This window comes from Podarcis erhardii, assembly GCF_964252035.2.
Source record: "Podarcis erhardii genome assembly, chromosome: 10".
In the NCBI taxonomy this organism is placed as follows: Eukaryota; Metazoa; Chordata; class Lepidosauria; order Squamata; family Lacertidae; genus Podarcis; species Podarcis erhardii.
Window position 1 is genome coordinate 4,695,421 of NC_138500.1, and position 26,230 is coordinate 4,721,650.

The 26,230-nt window shown below is 48.9% G+C and overlaps 1 protein-coding gene across 6 annotated transcripts in view; it reads right to left on the reverse strand.

Moving 5' to 3' along the window:
* Positions 1–918: 918 nt before the first annotated feature.
* Positions 919–26,230, reverse strand: part of FLNC (filamin C) — a 130,553-nt gene continuing 105,241 nt past the window's right edge. For 4 of the 6 annotated variants that reach the window (XM_081879564.1, XM_081879567.1, XM_081879566.1 and 1 more), the window contains 14 exons: positions 25,929–26,102; positions 23,899–24,060; positions 22,579–22,782; positions 21,245–21,397; positions 20,049–20,171; positions 16,360–16,605; positions 13,080–13,349; positions 12,180–12,317; positions 11,452–11,567; positions 9,454–9,586; positions 7,122–7,298; positions 5,724–5,942; positions 4,578–4,802; positions 919–2,347 (listed from right to left, as the gene is read on the reverse strand). In XM_081879564.1, coding sequence (XP_081735690.1) covers positions 2,160–2,347; positions 4,578–4,802; positions 5,724–5,942; positions 7,122–7,298; positions 9,454–9,586; positions 11,452–11,567; positions 12,180–12,317; positions 13,080–13,349; positions 16,360–16,605; positions 20,049–20,171; positions 21,245–21,397; positions 22,579–22,782; positions 23,899–24,060; positions 25,929–26,102 — 2,528 coding nt within the window. In that variant the 3' untranslated portion in view covers positions 919–2,159. The remainder of the gene's footprint in view (positions 2,348–4,577; positions 4,803–5,723; positions 5,943–7,121; positions 7,299–9,453; positions 9,587–11,451; positions 11,568–12,179; positions 12,318–13,079; positions 13,350–16,359; positions 16,606–20,048; positions 20,172–21,244; positions 21,398–22,578; positions 22,783–23,898; positions 24,061–25,928; positions 26,103–26,230) is intronic. The other 2 variants (XM_081879569.1, XM_081879568.1) reach the window with 1 other exon arrangement.

The following is a 26,230-nucleotide window of genomic DNA, read 5'->3' on the forward strand; positions in this document are numbered from 1 at the left end:
CGACAAAACACAATATGAAGCAATGGTTTATTGTTAGCTCACAAACCGTGGTTTAACTATGACTTGGCATTATGGGTAAACTCAGCACCCTCCCTTTTCCAACCCTTTTTTTCTTTTTAATTTACACCCCCCCCCCACATAATTCATGATTAAAAAGGACGTGGGTGGCGCTGTGCTCTAAACCACTGAGCCTAGGGCTTGCCGATCAGAAGGTCGGCGGTTCGAATCCCTGTGACGGATTGAGCTCCCGTTGTTTTGTCCCTGCTCCTGCCAACCTAGCAGTTCGAAAGCACGTCAAAGTTCAAGTAGATAAATAGGTACCGCTCCGGCGGGAAGGTAAACGGCGTTTCTGTGCGCTGCTATGGTTTGCCAGAAGCGGCTTAGTCATGCTGGCCGCATGACCCGGAAGCTGTACGCCGGCTCCCTCGGCCGATAAAGCGAGATGAGCGCCGCAACCCCAGAGTCGTCTGTGACTGGACCTAATGGTCAGGGGTCCCTTTACCTTTATAATTCATGATTATAAAGATACTAAGGTTTGCAATCACACTTCACCTGTCCCAAATTGCAGCTTAATTTGTTTTATGCTGATCCCAGTACAATAAGAGCGGCTTCCCCTTTTCTCCTAAAACTTTCTTGCTGATTGTCTCCTTCCCTCTCGTGATTGTTCGCATCTCAAAATGTTGTTCGTCATCGTCCCAGAATTTGCTCTTGTAGGGGTCTGTTCTTGGTGTCTATTCAACAACCACGGTTTAGGGTTATGTCTGAACCGGGACTGTGTTCTTTGGTAACGGGAGATTGAGCTGCACTAGTAAGCCCTTGCGAGCCTTACAGACGTCTACCGAATAAAAAGGAATCTGGATATGCTCTGCAGGATTTTAACCAGCAAACACACACAGAAAAACAGGCCACACCACTGCATTTTAAAAGCAAGTCATCTTTATTGCCTGGGGGGGCAGGCGGGCTGGGCTCTGATGCTCTGGGTCTCCCACTGCCCACCATAGGAAACATGCAACCACAAACACATTGCTATAAAAAAGCCCCTCCCTCGAGGGGCTGTCAGTTACAAACAGTCCCACCCGTGTGGGCCAGGATTCTTATCATCCCGTTTCCCCAATATTTCTTTATTATCATTATTTTTCTTTCCCGCCCCCTTTCTCCATCGTTTTCTATATAAAAAGGCTTTCCTCTCTCTTTTTCTCTCTCTCTCCGGCTTGGGCTGCCCCCATTCCCAGCGACAGCAAACCAGTTTGCGGACGGGGTGGGAGGAGAAGGCACAGAAAACCCTCAACGGGTCTACTCTGGGGTGGGGGGAAACCCCCCAAAACTTTGGCCTCGGTCAGGTGAGAAGGTCTGCTGCATAAACCCCTGTCCAACGAGCAGGGGGGGTCGCATGGCGGACCTTCCTGGGAGACTGTACCCCACCCAGCCTTTGCTCTGGCTCAAAACGGCATCCTTCCACTCAACCCTCGCCTGCCCCACAAGCCTTCGCCACTTGACGGGGCAGCTGCTCCTATAGTTCGGGGGGTCACGGATGACCCCGGTCCACCTGGTCCCAGCAGAAGTCTTCTAAACAACCCTGCATTCTGCTCTCCCTGCTTCCTTCACTGGACTGCCTCTCCACATCTCCGAAAAAGCGAAACTTGTTCAGCGGCGCCGGGAGACAGATGCCCCGGCGCCTGCGGTGTGAAAAATCTGGGCCCATAACCTGCCAAGCTCTGCCTTCCTCACCCCTCTCGCAACCCACTTTTTCGGGCAGAACTTCATGGGTCCACTTTCAGGGGGAGCCCCGCCACACGCCCCCTACCTGGTGAACGCCAACACCCGACACTTCCTCCTCCGCGACTTCCGGTTTCCTCCCCCCCTTTACCCCCTCCCCATTCTGAACCCCACCCTTTCCCAGCTACAACGGTGCACACCCCTTGCCCTTCCCCCCGTCCCCCCCCACAAACACCTTCACAGCCGGGAGAAATAGTTTAAAAAGGCAAAAAAAAATAAAGCGCCCCCAAACAGGCGAAAGGAATTGTCCCGAGGTTCCTCGTGGCGCCGGCCCCGCCCTGGGGCAATTTGGGGAGGGGTTTGGGAGGGGGGCAGTCTTTGGCGTGGGGGGGCGCAGGGCGGGGCCCAGACGAGGGGGGATAGGTGCCAGCCCCCTCCTCCTCCTAAGGGACGTTGACTTGGTAGGGGCTTCCGGGAACGCTCTCGTCGCCCCACTTGACGATGAGGATGTAGTCGCCCTTCTCCTTGACGGTGTACGTGACGTTGTAGACACGGTTGCCCATGTGCTTGACGTAGACTTCGTCGCAGGGGGTCTTGGGGCCGTGGACCCCCACCATCAGCATGTTGGTGCCTGCAGAATCATAAGAAGAAGAAGAAGAAGAAGAAGAAGAAGAAGAAGAAGAAGAAGAATTGGGATTGCTTTAAAAACTATCTCACAAAACATGATTCCAGCAACAAAACTTGGCTGTGCCTGGACTAACTTCACAGATACAAGGGGAATTTCTTGCTAATCATCAAATACGGATGACTTAAATATAAGAGTAATGTAGAAGAGATAGAGGGAAGTCAAACCAAGAAACAAGGGACTCAAACCGGTTAAGAGGAGCAGAAAGACTGTAAGGATCGCATAGGTATCGAAAGCCATTTTCACATAACAAAATATGTATTTTATCAAATTGTCGAACTGAAATACAGGGTGAGTCTTTTAAAAGAGGCGCAGTGGAATATGTGTACTCTGTACTCACCCCTGTACAATTAAGAAGTAATATAATTACGATATTTATATATAGTAGTATAGTAGCAAGTGGGGGATAATAGGGAACTGTACTAGTAAATAATAATATAGGCCTACTCAATAATAAAGATGAATATTTTTCTAAAGTAATTTTATAATGGGATCAAAATAAATAAATTATGTATTCCACGAAATCGATCTGTAGGCATAAGACTTCGTCTATGCTGCCTGATCATCAGTCGACAAGCACTCTTTAATATTAGATAACAGGTACAACAGCTTGATGGGACACGGGTGGCTCTGTGGATTAAACCACAGAGCCAAGGACTTGCCGATCAGAAGGTCAGCAGTTCGAATCCCCGTGACGGGGTGAGCTCCCGTTGCTCTGTCCCAGCTCCTGCCAACCTAGCAGTTCGAAAGCACGTCAAAGTGCAAGTAGATAAATAGGTACCGCTCCGGCAGGAAGGTAAACGGGGTTTCCGTGCACTGCTCTGGTTCGCCAGAAGCAGCTTAGTCATGCTGGCCACATGACCCGGAAGCTGTGTGCCGGCTCCCTTGGCTTATAGAGCGAGATGAGCGCTGCAACCCCAGAGTCGGCCAAGACTGGACCTAATGGTCAGGGGTCCCTTTAACCTTTACAACAGCTTGACCTACATTCAATTGTGCTACACTGCAGTCTGCAGTTGCATGCTGCATGTTGCCAGGCAACCAGACCATGTAGGCACCCTATATAGAAATGAGCAAACCAATGATATTTTAGGGAACAGGCTAGCTCATGACTTACCGTATTTTTTGCTCTATGACTCACTTTTTCCCTCCTAAAAAGTAAGGGGAAATGTGTGTGCGTCTTATGGAGCGAATGCAGGCTGCTCAGCTATCACAGAAGCCAGAACAGCAAGAGGGATAGCTGCTTTCACTGCGCTGCGATCCCTCTTGCTGTTCTGGCTTCTGAGATTCAGAATATTTTTTTTCTTGTTTTCCTCCTCCAAAAACTAGGTGCGTCTTGTGGTCTGGTGAGTCTTACAGAGCAAAAAATACGGTACATCATAGGAGCCTACACAACACAAAACACTGTTGCTGTATGTAGGTTTTATTTGTTATTTATCTTATATTTTGGAAATGTATATCCAGTTTTTTCCTTTAATTTTTTTTGGGGGGCCCCCAAGAGAGTGGGGCCCTAAGCTATAGCTTGTTTAGCTTATATGTAAATCCGGCACTGGTGACCAAGCTGAGAAACAGCACCAGCCCTGGCAGAAAATGAAAAAAAAAAAAATCAATAGACTTTATTTTTGAAAAATTCTGTTTCTCCCCTCTTTCTCTAGCTGGAACCTCTTTCAGCTCTGGCAAATACTTTCTCAAAAATCACCCCACATTTGAGTTCAAGACTATTACTCTGGTGAAAGATACCCTATTTCTCAAACTCCCCTGTGATATCATTATTCTTCAGGGCTTTCTCGATGATCCGTGGTTTCTTTCGTCTTTCATTTTACAATGTGAAACCTTTTGTGTCAACAGAATCATGTACAAGGGACTAATAGGATTTATAGGCTTTTATAAATTAGAGCTGTGGAATATTACCTGCTTCTCCTCATTCTTAACCAGCAATTCCTGGAGATAGATGGCCTTTAACGACACGTCATGGCATTATACATTTATTTATTTTAAACTCGCCTGCCACGCAAAGCTGAACGTGGTGGAAAAGGACATTTCAAAGGGGACCTCAGAGATTTTAGGAGGAGATGGAGAGGAGCGGAGATCCATTCTAATCCAGCCGACTGCCAGGCATGCGTTTTGCACAGCGATTAGCTGAGCAACACATTAGCTCCAGAGATTCCACGATGCTTACCAGCCTTGCTGCAGTCAACGGTGAAAGTGTTCTTCTGTCCAACAAAGGCTTTGGTCAGCCCAGGCCCCCGGGCGACCACCTTGCTGGCGTCGGAGGAAAACTTGGGCAGGGCGCTGTAGCTGCCGCCCACCGAGGATGATGAAGATGACGAGGAGGCCCTGGTCACCGTCTCCACCAGCACCGTCGAGGTTTCGTGGAGGCTGTGCCCGCCTGACAGACGGGGTCCTGGGGAAAGGAATGGAGAGACCCCGTTGGCTTCTTTCACGTAGCTGACCTCTGGAACTCCCTGCCACTGGAAGGAGGTGACAGCCACCAGGCTCCAAGAGCGGATTAGGCAAACTCGCGGGCTATGGGTGGCTCCTAGGCTCTGCTTCTGTGATGGTGGCCCACAAGAGCCGCAATAAACATGAGAAGGTGTACCCCTGTAAATCCTTGAGTGTGCTTCTAATAGGGAAATTATGGTAGCCTGTTGCTTTATGAAACTGATGGATATGATAATCTTTATTGTCATTGTCCCATACAGAACAACGAAACTGAAAAAATCTACATCAGACATTCAAAAACTAACAAGCCTGCTATCCCAGCTATCCCAGCCTGGTTAGCTCCCTAAAAACTCTGATACCCCATAATTAAATGCAATATACTCCCATAGAGACTACCTTACACTGCGTTTAAAACTAAAATTGCATTTGGATAGAAACTGTTTCTCAGGCGGCTAGTCCTAGTCTTTATAACCCTGGACCTTCTTCCAGAAGGCAGAAGCTGAAAGAGATCATTTCCGGGGTGCGAACTATCCTGCGCTATCTCTGCTGCTTTCTTATGGCATCTGGAAGCATAGATTTGATCCAAGGTGGGAAGAGTGCACCCAATTATTCTCTCTGCAGTCTTTACAACCCTGGACAGCAAGCTTCTGAGTTACACAGGACGCTTCTTCTTCTTCAGGGTCTACTCTAGAGGGGAAAGCTGCGAGTTATGGCACGTCTATGGACCAGTTGTGAGTTTGCTCATGGTGCAAAGGATGCAAATGCTGTTCTTCCTTGGAACGCTGTTTGGATCTGCCTCTAGTGGGGGGGCGGGGGCACCAGAGGGATCTTTGCACCACGACGCCGGATATACGTAAGATGGCCCACCTCGCAAGATACCTACCTGTGACCTTGGCCTTGAAGGGGCTGCCCACGATGTGCTGGGGTCCGCCGTACTTGATGGAAATGAGGTAGTTTCCGGGCGCCATGGGCATGTAGGTGACCTTGTGGCCCTCGGGGTACTCCTGGCAGTCCATCTGAACTTTGGAGGGGCCGTCGATGGTGACCGAGAGGGCCCCCGACCCTGTGTTCCGCGTCTTCACAAAGAACTCGGAAGAGACACCTGCCAAAGGAGGAGATGGGGGGTGAAGCAACTCTGAGCTGTGAGAGGACTGGGGAGAAATTGAGAAAGGCCAGCCCTGCGGAGCCCCTCCTCAGCTGATAATTTCATTGTTCTTTCCACCCAAAATTTAATAATAATAATAATAATAATAATAATAATAATAATAATAATAATTTATTATTTATACCCCAGCCACTCTGGGCAGCTTCCAGCAAAATATCAAAATACAATAATTCATCAAATTTTAAAAGCTTCCCTAAACAGGGCTGCCTTCAGATTTATTTATTTATTGGATTTTCCATATTAAAATGTACATTCACACCACAACATACTATATATAAAAACAAGATCCCCAAGAACCTCCTCCCCTTTGTGGGTCTTATTGTTAGTCATTTCCTTCTGCCTCTTTTATAATAATCCAGATTTTTATATCTCCGTAGCTCCTTGCTACGGTATGACTGTACATTAAAACATCAGTCATTAAAAACTTCCCTAAACAGGGATGCTTTCAAATGTCTTCTGAAAGTCGGATAGCTGCTTATTTCCTTCACATCTGAAGGGAGGGCGTTCCACAGGGCGGGCGCCACTACCAAGAAGACCCTCTGTCTGGTTCCCTGTAAGCTTACTTCTCGCAGTGAGGGAACTGCCAGAAGGCCCTCGGAGCTGGACCTCAGTGTCTGGGCTGAACGAAGGGGGTGGAGACGCTCCTTCAGGTCTACTGGACTGAGGCTGTTTAGGGCTTTCAAGGTCAGCACCAACACTTTGAATTGTGCTCAGAAACGTACTGGGAGCCAATGTAGATCTTTCAAGACCGGTGTTATATGGTCTCAGTGGCCACTCCCAGTCCCCAGTCTGGCTGCCGCATTCTGGATTAGTTGTAGTTTCCGGGTCACCTTCAAAGGTAGCCCCACGTAGAGCACATTGCAGTAGTCCAAACGGGAGATAACCAGAGCGTGCACCACTCTAGCGAGACAGTCTGCGGGCAGGGAGGGTCTCATCCTGCGTACCAGATGGAGCTGGCAGACAGCCGCCCTGGACACAGAACTGACCTGCGCCTCCATGGACAACTGAATGCACAGTTGCCAGGGAGTCCTCCACACCCGCCCGCCCCCTGTCCCCCCAAAACAGTACTTCTGTCTTGTCAGGATTCAACCTCAATGGCAGCTGATGGGTGCTTACCTGTGGTTCCGCCCTCCAGGCCTGGCCCATAGGCTGTGACAAGTCCTGGGTCACCGGCCTGACTCTGTTCCCCAACGCGGATCTTGAAGGGGCTGCCGGGGATGTGTCTCCCGTTGAACCGGACGTCAATGGAGTGGACGCCGTTCTCGTGGGGGATGAAGCGAATGGCGTACTTGTCTGTGGAGGGACGAATTAAGTACTTAACCCAAGGTACCACTGTATTCATTGAAACAACCTTGAAGTATCAATGACTTCCCTTCTTCTCCTTCCACGGTTCATTTTGCATAACATAGTAAAGGTATGGGGTAAAGGGTAAAGGGACCCCTGACCATTAGGTCCAGTCGTGACCAACTCTGGGGTTGGTCACAACTGGATTCAAACCTCCGACCTTCTGATTGGCAAGTCCTAGGCTCTGTGGTTTAACCCACAGCGCCACCCGCGTCCCTTTGCATTACATAAATTCCTGCATATTTTATATAAACTCAACCATTCAGTATTCAGTATTCCATTATTACTTCCATCAAAACTTATTTACACTGTTGAATTTATCTCAATGCTGCCCGTGTTTTCAAGTGCACACAGTTCCCCCCCCATATAATCAATAAACATTTCCCAGTCTTCTCTAAACATATGTTCTTCTCGTTCTCTTATTCTGTATGTTAATTCTGCAAGCTGCGCGTATTCCATCAGGTTAAGCTGCCATTATTTTTTGGTTGAGACCTCGCTCAATTTCCAATTTGGGGCTAACGAAACACGGGCCGCAGTAGTGGCATACATAACCTTTTTTGACACCTGGGAGTTTCCGTCTGAATTATCCCCAACAAAAAGGACTCTGGTTTTCTTGGGGAAAGTACTTTTAAGCAATTTTTTCAATTCATTATGAATTATTTCCCAATACTCCTTTATCCTTTTACAGCTCCACCACATATGACAGAATGTACCCTTAGTCTCATTGCATCTCCAGCACTTATGTGATTCACATCTTAGCAAGTCTACTCAGAGTTAAATACTATCTGTAAATCATTTTCGGGTAGTTCTCCTTCAAGGAATAAAGGTAAAGGGACCCCTGACCATTAGGTCCAGTTGTGGCCGACTCTGGTGTTGCGGTGCTCATCTCGCTTTACTGGCCGAGGGAGCTGGCGTACAGCTTCTGGGTCATGTGGCCAGCATGACTAAGCCGCTTCTGGTGAACCAGAGCAGCGCACGGAAATGCCATTTACCTTCCCGCCGGAGCGGTACCTATTTATCTACTTGCACTTTGAGGTGCTTTCGAACTGCTAGGTGGGCAGGAGCAGGGACCGAACAACAGGAGCTCACCCCGTCGCAGGGATTCGAACCGCCGACCTTCTGATCGGCAAGTCCTGGGCTCTGTGGTTTAACCCACAGGTGTTTAAATAGAGGTTGCATGGCCGTCTCCCAGGGATTATTTAGCTGTGATTCCTGCACTGCAGGGGGGGTTGGACTAGAAGAGCTTTGGGTGTCCCTTGTACAACTCTGTGATTCTATTCTTCCCAGAGATGTGGCAATATAGAGGAGACATTCACGCCTGCTTTTCTTTTTTCTTTTTAAAATAATATTTATTCAACTTTTAAAGATTACAAAGAGAAATAAGAAAAAAGGAAAAAGGAAAAATAAAAAAGACAGAAAAAATATAAGCAATTAAAAAAAAACACAAATCAAACTTTTACATAACTTTCTTTCCTTTGCTTATTTCCTTGACCTCCTCACACCTTCCTTTTTTGTATTCTAGTTCAATTAGATATTTCAGCAAATCCTTTCCAGCTTTGTTTTTATCCTATTAATTTATCTTAATATACTGTAATTTTACGTTCTCATCTTTCACCAATTAACAAATCCATTTTTACCTAATCCTTTATATCATTTCTGCTAAAACCACATTACTTCATTCCAACATCCTTCTAACATTCCTTAATTTTGCAATGTGTCTGTAGATAAACTTTCATTCACGCCTGCTTTTCAAACTTCACTGACAGCGTTTGCCTAATGCAGTGGCTTGGAAGGGGCATTGCGAACCCAGCTGTCTCGAATTCGAATCTCGCTCTAGGCGCACACTTTGAGGGAAGACTGTGCCGGCTGGACCTGCTCGAAACTTCTGGGGAGCGCCAAGCTGGCTGGCGAAGGCTGGGTCACCCCGGCTCTGATATGCAAGTCCCATCTGGTGTCGGAGCTCAGTGCATTAGCGGGGGTTGGACTAGATGGCCTCTGGGGGTCCCTTCCGACTTTACAACCCTATGAAACTCGAAGACGCAAGCACTGGGCATGGGGAAGCAAGACTGGTTCCTCCGCTGCCACCGCCGCCTGGCGAACTCACCGCTGTCCAGTTCTGAGACGTAGCACTCCTCGACCACGCCGGCGGGCGTGTGGACTTTGGCGTCAATCACGCCGCGAGCCCCGTTCAGCTGCACCGCGAAGGAAGCCGGCTGGTTCACCTTTAAGCCCGTCTCCTGCGGAGACACGGAAAGGAGGGCTGGGTGAGACCCACATGCAGGAGATCGGAGGGTGGAGCTGCCCTAGATATCGGAAGGTAGCAGGCGACCCTGGAATTCTGATGAAATCTGGGGAATCTGGAACATTACTGACAGTGGAAGCCGAGCCATTACGGCTGGTAATAATAATAATAATATTTATTATTATTATTATTATTATTATTATTATTATTATTATTATTATTATTTATACCCCGCCCATCTGGCTGGGTTTTCACAGCCACTCTGGGCGGCTTCCAGTGAAATATTAAAATGCAGTAATTCATCAAATATTAAAAGCCTCCCTAAACAGGGCTGCCTTCAGATGTCTTCTAAATGTCAGGTAGTTGTTTATCTCTTTGACATCTGGTGGGAGGGAGTTCCACAGGGCGGGCGCCACCACCGAGAAGGCCCTCTGCCTGGTTCCTTGTAGCTTTGCTTCTCACAGGGAGGGAACCGCCAGAAGGCTTTGGTTTTGGAACGGACTTCCGGAACAGATTAAGTTTGAGAAGCAAGGTACCACTGCATTCCCCAGAACGATTCTCCCCGGAGGGTAGCACTCGAACCCATGGCTTCAAGTTACAAGAAAGGAGATTCTGACTCAACATCAGGAAGACCTTTCTGACAGCAAGAGCTGTTTGACAGTGGAACGGTCTCCCTCTGGAGATGTTGGACTCTCCTCCTTCCTTGGAGGTTTTGAAGCAGAGGTTGGGTGGCCACCTGTCCTGGATGCTTTAGCTGAGATTCCCGCCTTGCAGGGGGTTGGTCTAGATGACCCCTTGGGTCCCTTCTAACTCTGTGATTCTACAACTGACAATCTCCTTTTAAAGCTATCCAGGTTGGTGTCGTCACTACCTCTTGGGGGGAGAAAGTTCTGTATGTTAACTACTGTATTTTTCGCTCCATAAGATGCACCTGACCATAAGACGCACCCAATTTTGAGAGGAGGAAAACAAGAAAAAAAATATTCTGAACGAAACAGTGGATGTATTATTTTTGTGGTTCATGCTGTGGCCACAGACATGTGATTTGACGGTGAGTTTGGGGTGACCCCATGCAAAAATCCTGAGGATCCATGTGGATCCATGCTTTGTAACCACGTTTTTGCACCATTGCGGCCCCACGAAACAGTGGGTGCGTGATTTTTTTGGTGCAGGCTGTAGCCATGGACATGCTATGTGATCTGATGGTGAATTTGGGGTGACCCAATGCAAAAATCCTGAGGATCCATGGGCTTTTACCTCCCCCCTCCCAGGCAGCCTCCTTTATCACATCCCTTATCTCACTCCCAATCACTTGCCGATCAGCTGCTTCCTTTCAACACCCCCTTCCCTCTTGTTTGCCTTAGCATCTTTTCCTTAGCTGGAGCAGTTTTTTGCTCCTCCTTTTCTTCTAATTTCTCTCCTCATTGCTTTAGTCTTCCTGTTTCCCCCCTTTGCAAGTTTGCTGTCTTTACCTCCCCCCTCCCAGGCAGCCTCCTTTATCTCTAGCGTCCCTTATCTCTCTCCTGATCAGCAAACGATCAGCGGCTTTGTTTCAACACCCCCTTCCCTCTTTCTCCCCTGGGCAATTTGGCTCCAGGGACCACACATTTGCTCCATAAGACCCACAGACATTTCCCCTTACCTATTAGGAAGAAAAAAGTGCGTCTTATGGAGCGAAAAATACGGTATGTGCTGCTTAAAGAAGCGCTTCCTTTTACGTGCCCTGAATCTGTTCCTTCCTGCCCCGCCCTTTTTGTTCCCCAAATCTATCAGAAGCCCTCCAGGACTCCTCTTGGGGGGGGGATACACACTCCCTCCTGCGGGGGGCACCAGGCTGGGCAAGCCCGGGCAGGCCTGTACCTGGAGGCTGGTGACCGTCAAGCGGTGTGCATCGTCCGAGAGCGAGGCCACGGGAACCACGAAGGGGCTGTCGGGGATGTGCTCGTCGTTGAATTTGATGGACACCTCGTAGTCACCTGACGGAGAGAGGAGGGGTTAAGACCGGAGGTGGAGCAATTCCCCTTTGCAGCGTTCAGGTTTTTTTTATCGTTTAGGGAAAAGGCGAGTAAATGGGGGACATTTTCCTTCATTAAACTTACGTAGCGCTTGGCTGCAAGAGAAAAAAAACCCCAATTTGTTTGCAAACGGAACGGAACAGCAGAATTGTTGGTCGAAAGGACAGCTTAAGAAAACGTTTGAAAGATGAAACTAGCAATATGATAAAACCAGAGGTACAGAAACATTCTGCGTGGGCTTGCCTAAGCAAGAATGTTTTCTGTGGGTGCTGAAAAGAACACCTGCCCTAAGTCAATAGGCAGGGAGTTCCGAAGGACCACTCAAAGGATAGAAGTTTACAGAATCACGCAGGACGTGGAGAGACGCAAGTTTCCCTCCCTTTCTCATCTAGAACCCGTGGGCATCCAAGCCACCTTGTGGGTTCTGTGAAAGGAAAAGGGGCACAGAATCCTTTGGAAGAAATAAAACTATGCTGGGGCTTCGGTGTCTGTTTGTGGGCCTCCCAGACCAGAGGCATCAACCAGCAGCGTGATTTGTGGCAGCGAAAAAACACCCGGCCCAAAACACCCTACCTGGTTCCTGGACGATGTAGGAAACTCCGCAAGAGCCGTCTTTCCGGTCCTCAAAGGCAATCTCTGCCTTGCTGGGACCTTCCACGGCGATGGAGAGACCCCCGGCCCCTGCCTCCCGCGTCCAGATGCTGAACTCAGCTGGGGAGAAAAAGAGGAGGGAGCTTTCAGGCCACCTGTCGGGGATGTTTCCGTTGGGATTCCTGAATTGCAGCGGGTTGGACTGGATGACCACTAGGAGCCCCTCCCAAATCTTCAATTCTATCATTCTTCTGCTGCGATTCCTATTTTTCCCACCCTCCCGCCCTATAAGGTTTTCCTTCCTTGACCTTGCTAGGGACCTTGGTTGGTCGCCATTGAGGGGCCTGGTAGGAATTTTTCCACGTGGCAAATTGGCACCAGCCACTTGGTTTTCACCCACCTCGTAGCAAATCATCACAAATTTCTTGGTATTGGCGGTTAGGCATTGGTATTGTTTTGTAGATGGAAGGGGGGAGGTAGCGCCATCACCTGCCCCACATATTGTAGTCCGGTAAAGGATTCCGGGGAGCGTGGCCCTGTCCGAAGCCTGGGGAGGTGAGGGCCTAAGGCACGCCCCCTATCGGTGGCCCCAGGGGAGTTCCTAGTTGATGTGCATCAGCAGGACTCCCCCTACTGGTGGTTAACCCTTCCCGGACTTCAAGCGGATGGGCTGAAGTCGGATATAGTTGGTTAGGACCAGTGCCTAAGCCAATACCTCTCATCACCTGTAACCGATAGTCGTGGCCTTATTTAGCCCGTTAACCTTAATAATTGTGTCAAGTGTCTTTATTTCCAGTGGGGGGGGGGGGGGACTTGCCACACAACTATGGCTGATGGCTGATGCAAATAAAGATTCATTCATTGAGGCTGTCATGTGCTTACCTGGGACTCCGGCCACACCTCTCTCCAGCCCGGTGCCTCCCGCTCGCACCTTGTGGGAGCCTCCTTCCCCCAGAGGCCCCACGGTGAACTGGAAGGGGCTCCCCGGGACGTGCTGCCCTCGGTACTTGACGTTGACGGTGTGGGGGCCCATCTCCTGCGGCACGAAGCGCACCGAGTAGGCGCTGTCGTCCCCCTCGATGATCTCCGCCTCCGCCATCTTCCCCGACGGGCTGGTCACCTGAGCAGTCATGGCCTGCAAGCCCGCCTCACCTGGACCGCGAGGAGGAAGACAGGGGGAGAGTCCGTCAGAAGGCCGCCAGCCAATCGAGAGCCTGCAAAAAGGCCTGGCCAATCCTGAGCAGCCTCACGTGCATGCAGCCTCACCAATCAGAGCAGCCCAAGACTCCTGTTTCCGATTGCTCAAAACAGAAGGAACGTGTTTCTAGACCTCATGACTGCAGTTTGGAGATGCAATAGGGAAAATGCTTCCTTAAAACAGGTGTCCAATACTGGCATAATTTGGGGGGGAAGTACTAAAGATAAAGGGGCCCCTGACCGCTAGGTCCAGTCGTGGCCGATTCTGGGGTTGCGGCGCTCATCTCGCTTTACTGGCTGAGGGAGCCAGCATACAGCTTCCGGGTCATGTGGCCAGCATGACTAAGCCGCTTCTGGCGAACCAGAGCAGCGCACGGAAACGGCGTTTACCTTCCCACCGGAGCGGTACCTATTTATCTACTTGCACTGGTGTGCTTTCGAACTGTTAGGTTGGCAGGAGCAGGGACCGAGCAACCGGAGCTCACCCCATCACGGGGATTTGAACTGCTGACCTTCTGATCGGCAAGTCCTAGGTTCTGTGGTTTAACCCACAGCACCACCCGCATCCCTGGGGGAAGTATTAGGGTATGTAAATATCATGGTGGGGAAAGCACTAATAATTTCAGAAGATAACATCCTCTTAATTATATACCGAATATATGGGGCCTGGCAATTGGTCAACTTAAATGCATTTTCTGTATCCTCACATCTGCAAAAAGCCTGATACTGAAACACTGGAAGGATAAATATGGTTTCCCTTCAATTAATTGACAAATGACATAACAACTCTGGCAACCCATGAATGGTTCACTTTCAGGTGAAGACTATCCATGGACCAATTTAATATTTAGAATGTGTTTGTCAAAACCATAGTGACACATGGATTAACACATCCTTGAGGGAAACAATTAAGTTTATCCACCTAAACAATAAGTTTATCCATCTAAAAGGCTAAAGTTTCGTAGCCTTATATGGCTGTTTTGTTATTGCTGTTTTCCTTTGCTTTTAAAAATGTTTTTTTATGTATTCCCTTCCTCCTTTTTCTTTTCTTTCTTTTCCTTTCTGATTTAATGTAAAGGTAAAGGGACCCCTGACCATTAGGTCCAGTCGTGGCCGACTCTGGCGTTGCGGCGCTCATCTCGCTTTACTGGCCGAGGGAGCCGGCGTACAGCTTCCGGGTCATGTGGCCAGCATGACTAAGCTGCTTCTGGCAAACCAGAGCTGCGCATGGAAACGCCGTTTACCTTCCCGCCAGAGCGGTACCTATTTATCTGCTTGCATTTTGACGTGCTTTCGAACTGCTAGGTTGGCAGGAGCAGGGACCGAGCAACGGGAGCTCACCCCGTCGCGGGGATTCGAACCGGCAACCTTCTGATCGGCAAGCCCTAGGCTCTGTGGTTTAACCCACAGCGCAACCCGTGTCCCTTCTTTCTGATTTACTTTGCTATGATAATCTCAATAAAAATAATCAATATGGGGGGGATGATTGCAGTTTGGAAATGAATACGCTGCATCCACTGAAAGCTTCAAAATTAGAGGAGCCTCGGCAAAATTCTGGTCCTGGGTGCCCCTTCCCTTGACCCCTTGTGCGAATATTCAGAGTCATGCAAGAGACCAGGTGTTGGAGCTGGGACAAAACACGCAAATATACTGTGACCATGCATGAACGAGCTTAATGCAGTTCTAAACTCCGTTTGGAGCACTGAATCGACACAGGCACAAACACAAGGAGAGGATATCAAGAGTTTCAGAGCAGTGAATAGCAAATAAGCAAAATTCTCGTGCAACGTTAAGAAAGGGCTGCCTCTCCAAGCCCCCAAGGCGTAGACGCTTGGTTGAAATCCTCAGTTTTGCCTTCATGGCATAGGAGCCAACTCCTAGGGGCCAAGTCCTGTTACCCCACGGGCACAGGAGGACAGCTCCTCAAAAATTATTGAAAAGCATTAAAAAATACTCAATTTCAGAAGCCTGCCCCCCGTAATGTCCACTTTTGGGGGGCATTCTTACCCATGATCTCCCCCCAAAGCTGAACAACTTTCTGGACCTCCCCTAACAAAAACCCTGGCTACGCCCATGCTTTGCCCCCCCCCCATAAAATATCTAATGGAGCCCCCCCCCCAAAAAAGTTGATGGGCATTGCCATTCAAATGGTGCTTGTGACTGAGAGGGAGAAAAAAAACCAATTTAAAATACAGTGGTTCCTCGGGTTAAGTACTTAATTCGTTCCGGAGGTCCGTTCTTAACCTGAAACTGTTCTTAACCTGAAGCACCACTTTAGCTAACGGGGCCTCCCACTGCTGCCGTGCCGCCAGAGCACGATTTCTGTTCTTATCCTGAAGCAAAGTTCTTAACCCAAGGTACTATTTCTGGGTTAGCCGAGTCTGTAACCTGAAGCGTATGTAACCCGAGGTACCACTGTACAAGTTAAAATGCAATTTAAAATGTAGCCTCATTTTAAAATAGCCGATAAATCAAGACCCTAAGGGGAGGGAAACATAAGGGTCAGACTGAGTCCAAACCAAAGGCCAGGCGGAACAGCGCTGTCTTGCAGGCCCTGCGGAAAGATGTCAAGTCCCGCAGGGCCCTAGTCTCTTGTGACAGAGTGTTCCACTAAGTTGGGGCCAGTACTGAAAAGGCCCTGACCCTAGTTGAGACCAGTCTAACTTCCTTGAGGCTCGGGACCTCCACAAAGTGTTAAGGTCCTCCGCGGGGCATACCAGGAGAGGGGGTCCCGTAGGTACATGGGTCCTGGGCCTAGTGGGGGGGGGAACCATGCATAGCCCCTACTTGAGCTCCTCCGTCCAAGAAGTGGGGTGCACATGCAATTAAGTGTAGAGCGAACTTCCTAAACGTCTGCCCGCTCGCAGGCGCACCTCTGCCCGACTCCGTGCAAAAAAACCCCCGCACAGAGGCGCACACGAGAGGCCCATGCAACCCCACAACACGGCACACTGTGCCCACGCACCCTCCTGGGTCGTCCGGGCGATGCTCCCGAAAGAGCCGAGGCTCTCGCGGCCCAGGAAGTCTCCGAAGACGTTGTGGAAGGGGTCCCCGCCCACTTGGGTGGACTCTTCCACCCGCACCTCTCGCTTGGTCTCGCCGCCCCGGGTCTTGCTGATCTCCGTCCGCTCGGTGCGTGTGTAAGTGTGGCTGCTGCGCGTGAAGGTGCGCGTCAGCCGCTCCTGGGCCGAGACCATCTGGAACCAGTTCCCTGCGCGGGAGGCAGCGGCGGAGGAAGGAGAAGCGGGGGCAAGACAGAGGGGAGACAGGAGGGTTAGAAAGAGGGTCCCGCGAAGAAATTTTAAAGATTATCTAACTAAATATTGCAATATAAGAGAATTAGAAAGTACTTGGAAGTATCAAACAGGTCTGGGGTTAGAATAAGAATGTTGCACAGTCATATGGATTTAAGGCAATAAGAAAAGAAATGGAGATAGTAAACTGAAGGTGTTAATTTTATTAGGAAGATGATTTTGGAGAACTTGGTGTCACAATGAAATTAAGTCAGGACGGGATTTGAGGAAGTCAGACAACAATGAAAGTTAATTTGGATTTTAGAAGTAAAAAGTGTTTTTATTTTTCTTTCAGTATCGTAATGTTTCACTTTGTGTCTTTTATTTGTTATATTTTTGTTATAAATGTGGAAAATTGATTTTAAAAATTGATTAAAAAAGAAAGGGGGTCTTTGCACCATAGCTGTCAATGTTTCCCTTTTTTAAAGGGAAATTCCCTTATTCCGAATAGGATTCCTCGCAAGAAAAGGGAAAAGTTGACAGCCATGCCTTGCGCCAGGAATGTGGGATGTGATCCAGGAGAGGCAGTCAAGTACAATATGCCTTGTAATGCTAGAGAAGACATGCCAGGGAATTTTTGGTCCAGCCAGTCGAAACTTCCTCTTCCTCCTGGCTGGAGCATCCTTCCTTTTGCATGTGACAGAAGGTGGGCGTGACCTCACCTGTCCAGGTAACAAAAGGACGGGTCACGCGGCACACCTCCCTCTTTTTTATTTACTTCTTTGCTTGACCAGCTTTTAGCTAGGACTGCAGAAGCACTGGGATTATTCCCCCATATGGGGTAGATCCACATGTACATATTTGTAACTAAGTTGGCCTTCAGGGATCCAACTGTGAACTGATGTGAGTAAACTTCTTTTATCATCTTTGAATAAGATTGTGGCGTCTTTATTCTTTTAAGAGGGATTCAAGGGAACTTACCAGTAATATACAATTCAATACTGAATTGTATAATAGTGAGAGGCTCACACGAGCCTGCAACCAGCTATCTGCTATGCATGTAAAAAGGGGGATGTAACTCTGCCACATAAAGAAACTTGCTAGCACAAGTTAGGAAGGATATGAATAAACAATATATCCTCTCCTGCCTCCCTGAACATTCCCACAAGAAGAAGCCCCCTCTGCCTCTAACTGCCTCTAACTCCAACTGCACATTGGTTCTAAAAAGGCAAGTGGCTAGTCCTCATCGCCACAGGTGCTGCTACTGACTTAGATCTGGGCGGGTTTTTTTCTATCACCAGGGGCTAAGCCAGTGGTGTCCAAACTTTTTTCAAAGAGGGCCAGATTTGATGAAGTGAAGGGCCGTGAGGGCCGACCAAAGGGCCAACTAAAGTTGCTGACCTTTTTTTAGGATTGACGTTGTTGAGCTTTTGTTAGGATTGAAGTTGTTGAGGTTTTTTTAGGATTTACCCCAGGAAATACACTGCACAGGGACTAGATTAAGCCGACTGGTGGGCCAGATTAGGCCCCCAAAACAGACTTTGGGCATTCCTGGGCTAAGCAAATGCAAGTTTTTGAAAAGGCAAGTGAGGCAGTGAATTGTTTCTGACTCCAACAAGTCCCCCTCTCGCTCTCCCTGCCTCTTGGAAAACCCCAGGAACTCAGATCTATCCTGCAGCGATAGCAATACTTAGAATGTAAGACGGAGACCCAAGGGTGGACTAGATGGCTCTGGGTGCCCCGTGGCAGGAACAGGCGACCCGCCTGCCAAAACCAGAACACGAAGCCACAAAGCCATCCAAGTTGGCAGTCACTGCCTCCCGAGGCAGGTTAACTATGCATAGTTGTTGCTTTTCCGTAAATTGATTTATTTGGGTTTTTCAAATTAACATTTCACAATAACGTATCAACATACAATATTGAAACAAGGTTCCACAGAATCTCCTGGACTTCCCTCATCCCCTTGGTGGGTCCTATTGCTAGTCCTTTCCTCCTGTGTCTTTTATAATAACCCAAATCTTTTGCATCTCCTTTGTGTCCCAAAATCCACCATTCAACTACAAGTGATATTCCAACCACACTAAAGACTTTAGCTGTCTACAGTGGTTTTTAAGATAAGATTATAAATTCCCCCAAATTCCTTATTAACATTTTGGTCTTCCCGGTTTCTGATTCTTCTGGTCATTTTTGCCATTTCGGCAAAATGCCGAAACTACGCATAGTTTTAACTAGGGTTACAAAAGAGGGAGAAAAGGTTTTTCTTCTGGACAATGCAGAATTAGGTAAATTAAAGGAAGGATTCGAAACCTGCGGGATCAGAGATTCTTAGAAGACTGGAGCAAATATATGAACTATTTGAAAAGTAATTGTGATGAACAGATTACGCTACCAGGACTGCAAGAAGTTTCGTAAAGTGGATTATTTGAAATATTGCAAGAAAGACTGTGATGAGAATTATTAGTTAAGGATAATTAAATGTAATAGGGAATTAAGAAATGTAGAATAAGTGATAACGAACGGAAAATCATCAGAAGTGTTGACGGAAGTCAAAAATATTATGTAAGATGTGAAGATATGTGGTATGATTGTTGGAACTGATATGCTAAAAAATTACCGTATTTTTTGCTCTATAAGATGCACCAGACTATGACGCACCTAGTTTTTGGAGAAGGAAAACAAGAAAAAAAAAATTCTGAATCTCAGAAGCCAGAACAACAAGAGGGATCGCTGTGCAATGAAAGCAGCAATCCCTCTTGCTGTTCTGGCTTCTGGGATAGCTGCGCAGCCTGCATTCGCTCCATAAGACGCACACACATTTCCCCTTAAGAAGGAGAAGAGGAGTTTGGATTTGATACCCACTTTATCACTACCCTAAAGAGTCTCAAAGCGGCTAACATTCTCCTTTCCCTTCCTCCCCCACAACAAACACTCTGTGGGGTGAATGAAGCTGAGAAACTTCAGAGAAGTGTGACTGGCCCAAGGTCACCCAGCAGCTGCATGTGGAGGAGCGGAGACGCGAACCCGGTTCCCCAGATTACGAGACTACCGCTCTTAACCACTACACCACACCTTACTTTTTAGGAGGGGAAAAGTGAGTCTTATAGAGCAAAAAATATGGTAATAAAAATGTAAAAAGAAAAGAAAAGAAAAGAAAAGAAAAGAAAAGAAAAGAAAAGAAAAGAAAAGAAAAGAAAAGAAAAGAAAAGAAAAGGGGTTTCTTCTTCAAAATTCTGGGATCCCAGATTTGTGCAACAGGTGTTGTTTCAGCTTGTCTGGACCACACCACAGAGCAGAAAGGAGGAAGGGGGTGGGACGGGGATGGAAACAAAATCCCCTGGTAATAAAAATCCTCCACAGCCCATTCAGGTCCTGGGCCCTCGACTGCCCCCTACTCCCCGCTCTCCAAGATGTGCCCCCTTACCTGGGATTTTGAGGTTCAGGTCGCACGTGCTGCCGATGGTGGCGATGGATGGCGCCTGGCGCCGGCGGGTGATGCTCTCCTTCATGCGCCCCTCACCCGACATCTTCACAGTGAAGGGGCTTCCTGGAAAGGCAGCAATACCACATAGCTGTTACCCTGAGATCCCAAGCTATGCCCAAAAGGCGGCTGGGTGAGGCCAGAGACTCCATTAGGCAAGGCCTCCTTCCACCTGCCTTGCCCCACCCTCTAGTCTCTGCTTCTCATTGTGTATTGTATTATTTTATGTACTGTGGCTTGCCGTTGTTACAATAATAATAATAATTTATTATTTATACCCCGCCCATCTGGCTGGGTTTCCCCAGCCACTCTGGGCGGCTTCCAACAAAACACTAAAATACAATAACCTATTAAACATTAAAAGCTTCCCTAACTAGGGCTGCCTTCAGATGTCCTCTGAATGTCAGGTAGTTGTTTATCTCTTTGACATCCGATGGGAGGGTGTTGCACAGGGCGGGCGCCACCACTGAGAAGGCCCTCTGCCTGGTTCCCTGTAACCTCACTTCTCTCAATGAGGGAACCACCAGAAGGCCCTCGGAGCTGGGCGATGGGGGTGGAGACGCTCCTTCGGGTATACTGGACTGAGGCCGTTTAGGGCTTTCAAGGTCAGCACCAACACTTTCAATTGTGCTCGGAAACGTACTGGGAGCCAATGCAGATCTCTCAGGACCGGTGTTATGTGGTCTTGGCGGCCGCTCCCAGAGACCAGTCTGGTTGCCACATTCTGGATTAGTTGTAGTTTCCGGGTCACCTTCAAAGGTAGCCCCACACAGAGCGCATGGCAGAAGTCCAAGCAGGAGATAACCAGTGTATCCGAGCACCAGAGCCCTCTCCCTACTGCGGCAGTGTCCACCAACTGCCGTTCAGAAGCATCGCTGCCTCAAATTTTGGAGGCAGAACATGGCCATCCTAGCTAGGAGCCATCGACAGCAATCTCGTCCTCCGGGAATTTGCCTATCCCTCTTTCCAAGTGACCCGCGGCCGCCTCCCCTCCATTGCGAGAGGCTGGGACTGGGGCCATGTTTTGCAAGTGTCACTGGTGGGGTGGAGAAGCAGAGAAGGCTGGGAAGCTGAGGACTAGAACCTTGAGGTCCGCAACACACAGAGGACACGCTGTCGGCCGAAGGAGACGCACTGACCTGGCACATGCTTATCGGCAAACTTGATGTTGATGATGTAGTTCCCGGGCTCCGTGGGGCAGTAGGTGACTTTGCAGGTGCCGTCCTCCATGTCCTCGCAGTTGATGTCTACTTTGCTGGGGCCCTCGATGGACAGGCCGAGGCCGCCATAACCTGGAGGGGAAGGAGGCAGACAGCGTCAGGCCCATCTCTTTCGCTCTGGGAGTGCCGAATCATTTAAACCAGTGTTTCTCAACCTGTGGGTCCCCAGATGTTGGACTACAAATCCCACCATGCCTAGCCAGCATGACCAGTGGTCAGGGATGATGGGAGTTGTAGTCCAACAACCTCTGGGGACCCACAGGTTGAGAACCGCTGGTTTAAACTATGGGAATGTTCAGGGAGGCAGGAGAGGATATATTGTTTATTAATATCCTTCCTAACTTGAGCTAGCAAGTTTCTTTACTGAGTAGAGTTTTACATTCCCCTTTAAAAAGCACAGCGGCTAGCTGGTTGCAGGCTTGTTTAAGTCTCTCAATATAAGGTTCCTGGTAAGTTCCCTTACATCCCTCATAAAAGAATAAACACGCCCCAAATGGAAACCAGAGTCGGAGGTCATACATTTTCTATTACTGGGGAATGATCAGGAGCTCACCAAGTTAGTGGCTAAATATCTCTATTTGGGTTTTTGTCGTCAAAATACACTGCAGACGTCTGATCTACCTGGAGACCTAGAGATGTGACGTTAGACTGCTCTTCCTCTGTTCTTTTAGCAAATGTTTTGTGCCACTGGGGAAGTGGAAATTCTGTATTAATTTGTTTTGGATGTTGTAAAAAGGTCAAGGGACCCCTGACCATTAGGCCGACTCTGGGGTTGCGGCGCTCTTCTCGCTTTACTGGCCGAGGAAGCCGGCGTTCAGCTTCCGGGTCATGTGGCCAGCATGACTAAGCCGCTTCTGGCGAACCAGAGCAGCGCACGGAAACGCTGTTTACCTGCCCGCTGGAGCAGTACCTATTTATCTACTTGCACTTTGAGGTGCTTTCGAACTGCTAGGTTGGCAGGAGCAGGGACCGAGCAACGGGAGCTTACCCCGTCGTGGGGATTCGAACCACCGACCTTCTGATCGGCAAGTCCTAGGCTCTGTGGTTTAACCCACAGCGCCACCCGCGTCCCTTTTGGATGTTGTATGTGATGCCAATAAAGGTTTTACGAAATACAAAAAAGCTAAAACCGTGTGTGATCGAGTCGAGATTCTGGGAGCTAGATGACTTTTGGGGTTCCTTCCAAGTCTACGTTGCCACAATTCCTATCCCAAGACAAACAGGCGCATCTCCACGCCCCCTTCTCCCCTCACCTGCAGTGCGTGTGTCCACGATGAATTCAGACACCTCGAATGTGCGCCCTTCCACCAGCCCCTTTCCCGAAACTTTAACCTTGCTGGCGTCTCCGATTTCTGACTGCCCCACCATGATCTTGAAGGGGCTGTTAGTGACGTGTTTGCCGCTCTTCTTCACGCTGACCACGTGCTCCCCGACCTCCTTGGGGGTGAAGGAGATGCCTGGGGGGGGGGGGAGAGGGAAGAGTCAGTGCCATAGCTTACAGATTTGAAAATAAGGGACTTACAGATTTGAAAATAAGGGACCAGCAGCCTCGGAAATAAGGGATCAGCAGCCAAAATAAGGGATTTTCAGAGCACAGGTATGTTCAAATTCTGAGCCCCTCTGAGCCAAAGGCAGAAAGCCCAGCCAGCAGCCAAACGAAGCCTCAAGTGGTGGTTCCCACAGCACAGCAACCCGGCAAAGGGGATGCAGCAAGGAAAACCACCGTTCCCTCTCAGCTGGGAAGCGCTGAGCAAAGGCGAGTCCCCAGGCAACGCGGCCGATTTGATGGGCACAAGGCAGGCAAGCTCCACCCCCCAGTCGTTCTCAGACTCCTTATTGGGTGAGCAACGCAGCCAAGCAACCCAGTTGGAGCCTCCCTCCTCCCTGGCCAGCAGGGAGGGAGGGAGAGGAGCTGCTTCCTTTGAAACCCGGGAAATTTAAGGGACATCCATCAATAAGGGACCAATAAGGGACAGCCCTGCTTAGGGAAGCTTTTAATGTTTGATGTATTACGGTATTTTAATATGTTTTTGGAAGCCGCCCAGAGTGGCTGGGAAAGCCCAGCCATATGGGCGGGGTATAAATAAATTATAATCATTATTATTGTTGTTGTTGTTGTTGTTAAAGTAAGTGTGATTTTTTAAAAAATGGTTAGAAATTATGATATATCTAAACTGCTAAAGATGAAGTAAAATGAAAATCAGATAGGTGGGACTTGGGGAAGGCCCCCTAACAATGTTTAGAAAAATAAGGATAAGATAAGAATTTGTTTGTTTTTTTGTTTGTGTTCTTTATTTGTGTTATAAAATGAATTTAAAAAATTGGGGGGGGGGATGAAGTTCACTGGGCTAGTCTCTTCATCTCCCTCAGCCTGACCTACCTCATAGGGTTGTCGTCATGGGGGTAAAATGGAGGAGCAGCAGAACTGCGCAACCCCCCCCCCACTCGAGAAAGGTGGGCTTGAAATGTAAGGCGTCAAGAGAGCACACCTTTGCGAGTTTTCATAGGTCTGCTCTGTCTGTCGGTGAGCAAAATTTGCAACAAAAAATGGAAAAAACTCTCAGCAAACTCACCGATGTGCCGGTTCGGCAGGCGCTTGAGCAAGCAGGGTTCTTCGTTGCCGGACGGCGCACGGATACTGGCCGTGAGCAGGCTCAGGTCACTCTCAGTGATCTTCAGAGAGACGTCGGTGGAAGTTCCCACATTCAGTTGAGAGGTGCGCATGGAATCGTCGCCTGGGAAGGAGAAGTCCGTGAGCGAGACCGAGCGCGACGCGGGGATGTCAGAAGAAATACAGCGGTACCTCCGGTTGTGCACAGGATCCGTTCCAGAGCTCCGGTCGGATCCCGAGGAATTCGCAACCGGAGGTGCCCGTTCTGCGTATGTGTGCCGGGCATAGAGCGCTTCTGTGCATGAATGTGCGACGAAACCCAAAAAAATGTGCCGTGCGCATAACCTGAAGGATACGCAACCAGAGGTGTATCCAGATGTACCACTGTATTCTAATTCTTCTCCCTTGGTAGAACAGGGCCCTCATTTCGTAACCTCGCATCATAATATATCTGAGCCCCAGAGCACCCCTTTCCCCTCCTGCAGTTGCCAGCTGTTTGGATTCAGGAGGCTGTCTGCCTCTGGCTCTCATTCGCTGCAACGGGCGGGTTCGAGAAGTCTTTGGGGAGGGGCGGGAGCAAGAGGGTGGGATTTTGAGAAACAGTTGGTAGGTTGGGACAGAGGTTGGGAGACAGGGAGTGAGAGAGGAGAAGGAGTTGGTTCTGGGTAGAAACATCCACTCTGAGGAATATGTCACAAGCTAGAGAAACAAGTCTCTGAGCTTAGGGTGAAAGACAATGTGTGGTTATCTGTAAGAGCATGGGTAGGCAAACTAAGGCCCGGGGGCCAGATCCAGCCCAATCGCCTTCTAAATCCGGCCCGCGGACGGGACGGTCCCAGAATCAGGGTGTTTTTACATGAGTAGAATGTGTCCTTTTATTTAAAATGCATCTCTGGGTTATTTGTGGGGCAGAGGAATTCATTCATTCCCTCCCCCACAAAAAAGCAATATAGTTCAGCCCCCCACAAGGTCTGAGATTCAGTGGACCGGCCCCCTGCTGAAAATGTTTGCTGACCCCTGTGTAAGAGTAATTAGGTCAGGAATTAACTGGGAGACTGAGGCTGAGCCAGGAGAAGTAGAAGCTGTAAGGATACAGCCTACGTGGGACTTATTCCAGTCAAGAGGGGAGAGATTCTTCTACAAAAAGAGAATAATAATAATAATAATAATAATAATAATAATAATAATAATAATTTCTTATTTGTACCCCGCCCATCTGGCTGGGTTTCCCCAGCCACTCTGGGCGGCTTCCATAGAAACCAAAAATACACTAAAATATCACACATTAAAAACTGGGGAGAAGACTCCCCAAACCAGTTAAGAGGGGGTGGAGATCCCTTGGGTCTGTTACCTGGAGTAGCTCAGGATTGTCTAAGGAGTGTGTAACTGATGGGAAGTACCATCTTGTTTAAGAACCAAAGTATTAAGCGGCTGTGCAACAACTGAAGTGAAATGACATTTATAAGTAACCTGTTTTACCCACTTTGTGTCATAAACTTCCTTTGTTTAATAAAACCATTCTTGTTTCTTTGATCAAATCATGCCAGAGACTCCAAATTACAGTCATACCTCATGTTACATCCGCTTAAGCTTATGTTTTTTTTTCAGGTTACGTCCCGCGGCGACCCGGAAGTACCAGAAAGGGTTACTTCCGGGTTTCGCCGTTCGCGCATGCACATGCACAGAAGCGCAAAATGACGTCAGGCACTGCGCAAAAGCAGCGAATCGCAACCCACGCATACGCGCCGCTGTGGGTTGCGTTCTTTTCATGTCGCGAACGGGCCTCCGGAACGGATCCCGTTCGCAACCAGAGCTACTGCTGTATTAAGTTTCCCCTCACGCAAGTCCCCCCACAAGATAATCCAGGGTAGTCTGTAGGAATTCGGGTCACCGGGGTTCTGAGCGGTGGGTGCAAAATGAGAGCGGGCCCAACGGCGAAAGGGGAAGAAGTGCCGTCGCGTCGTCCCACATTAACTGGAGAGCAAGGCTCACCGGTGATCTTGGCGGTGAAGGGGCTGCCGGGTATGTGCTTGTCGTCGAAGCGCACGATGATGTTGTAATCCCCGGGGGCCGTCGGCAAGTAGGAGACAGTGCAGGTGCCATCTTTGTTGTCCTTGCAGGTGATTTCGGCCTTGGAGGGACCCTCCACAGCAAGCGACAGGCCTCCTGGGGTGAGGAGAAAGCAGCCGGGTCACAGGACTGGCACTGGCTGGTCCTCCCTTCCACCCAGAAACCACAGAAATGCTCTATTTTCCCCTCTCTTCCCTTTCAGCTTCTGCACTGCTGTCAGTCGG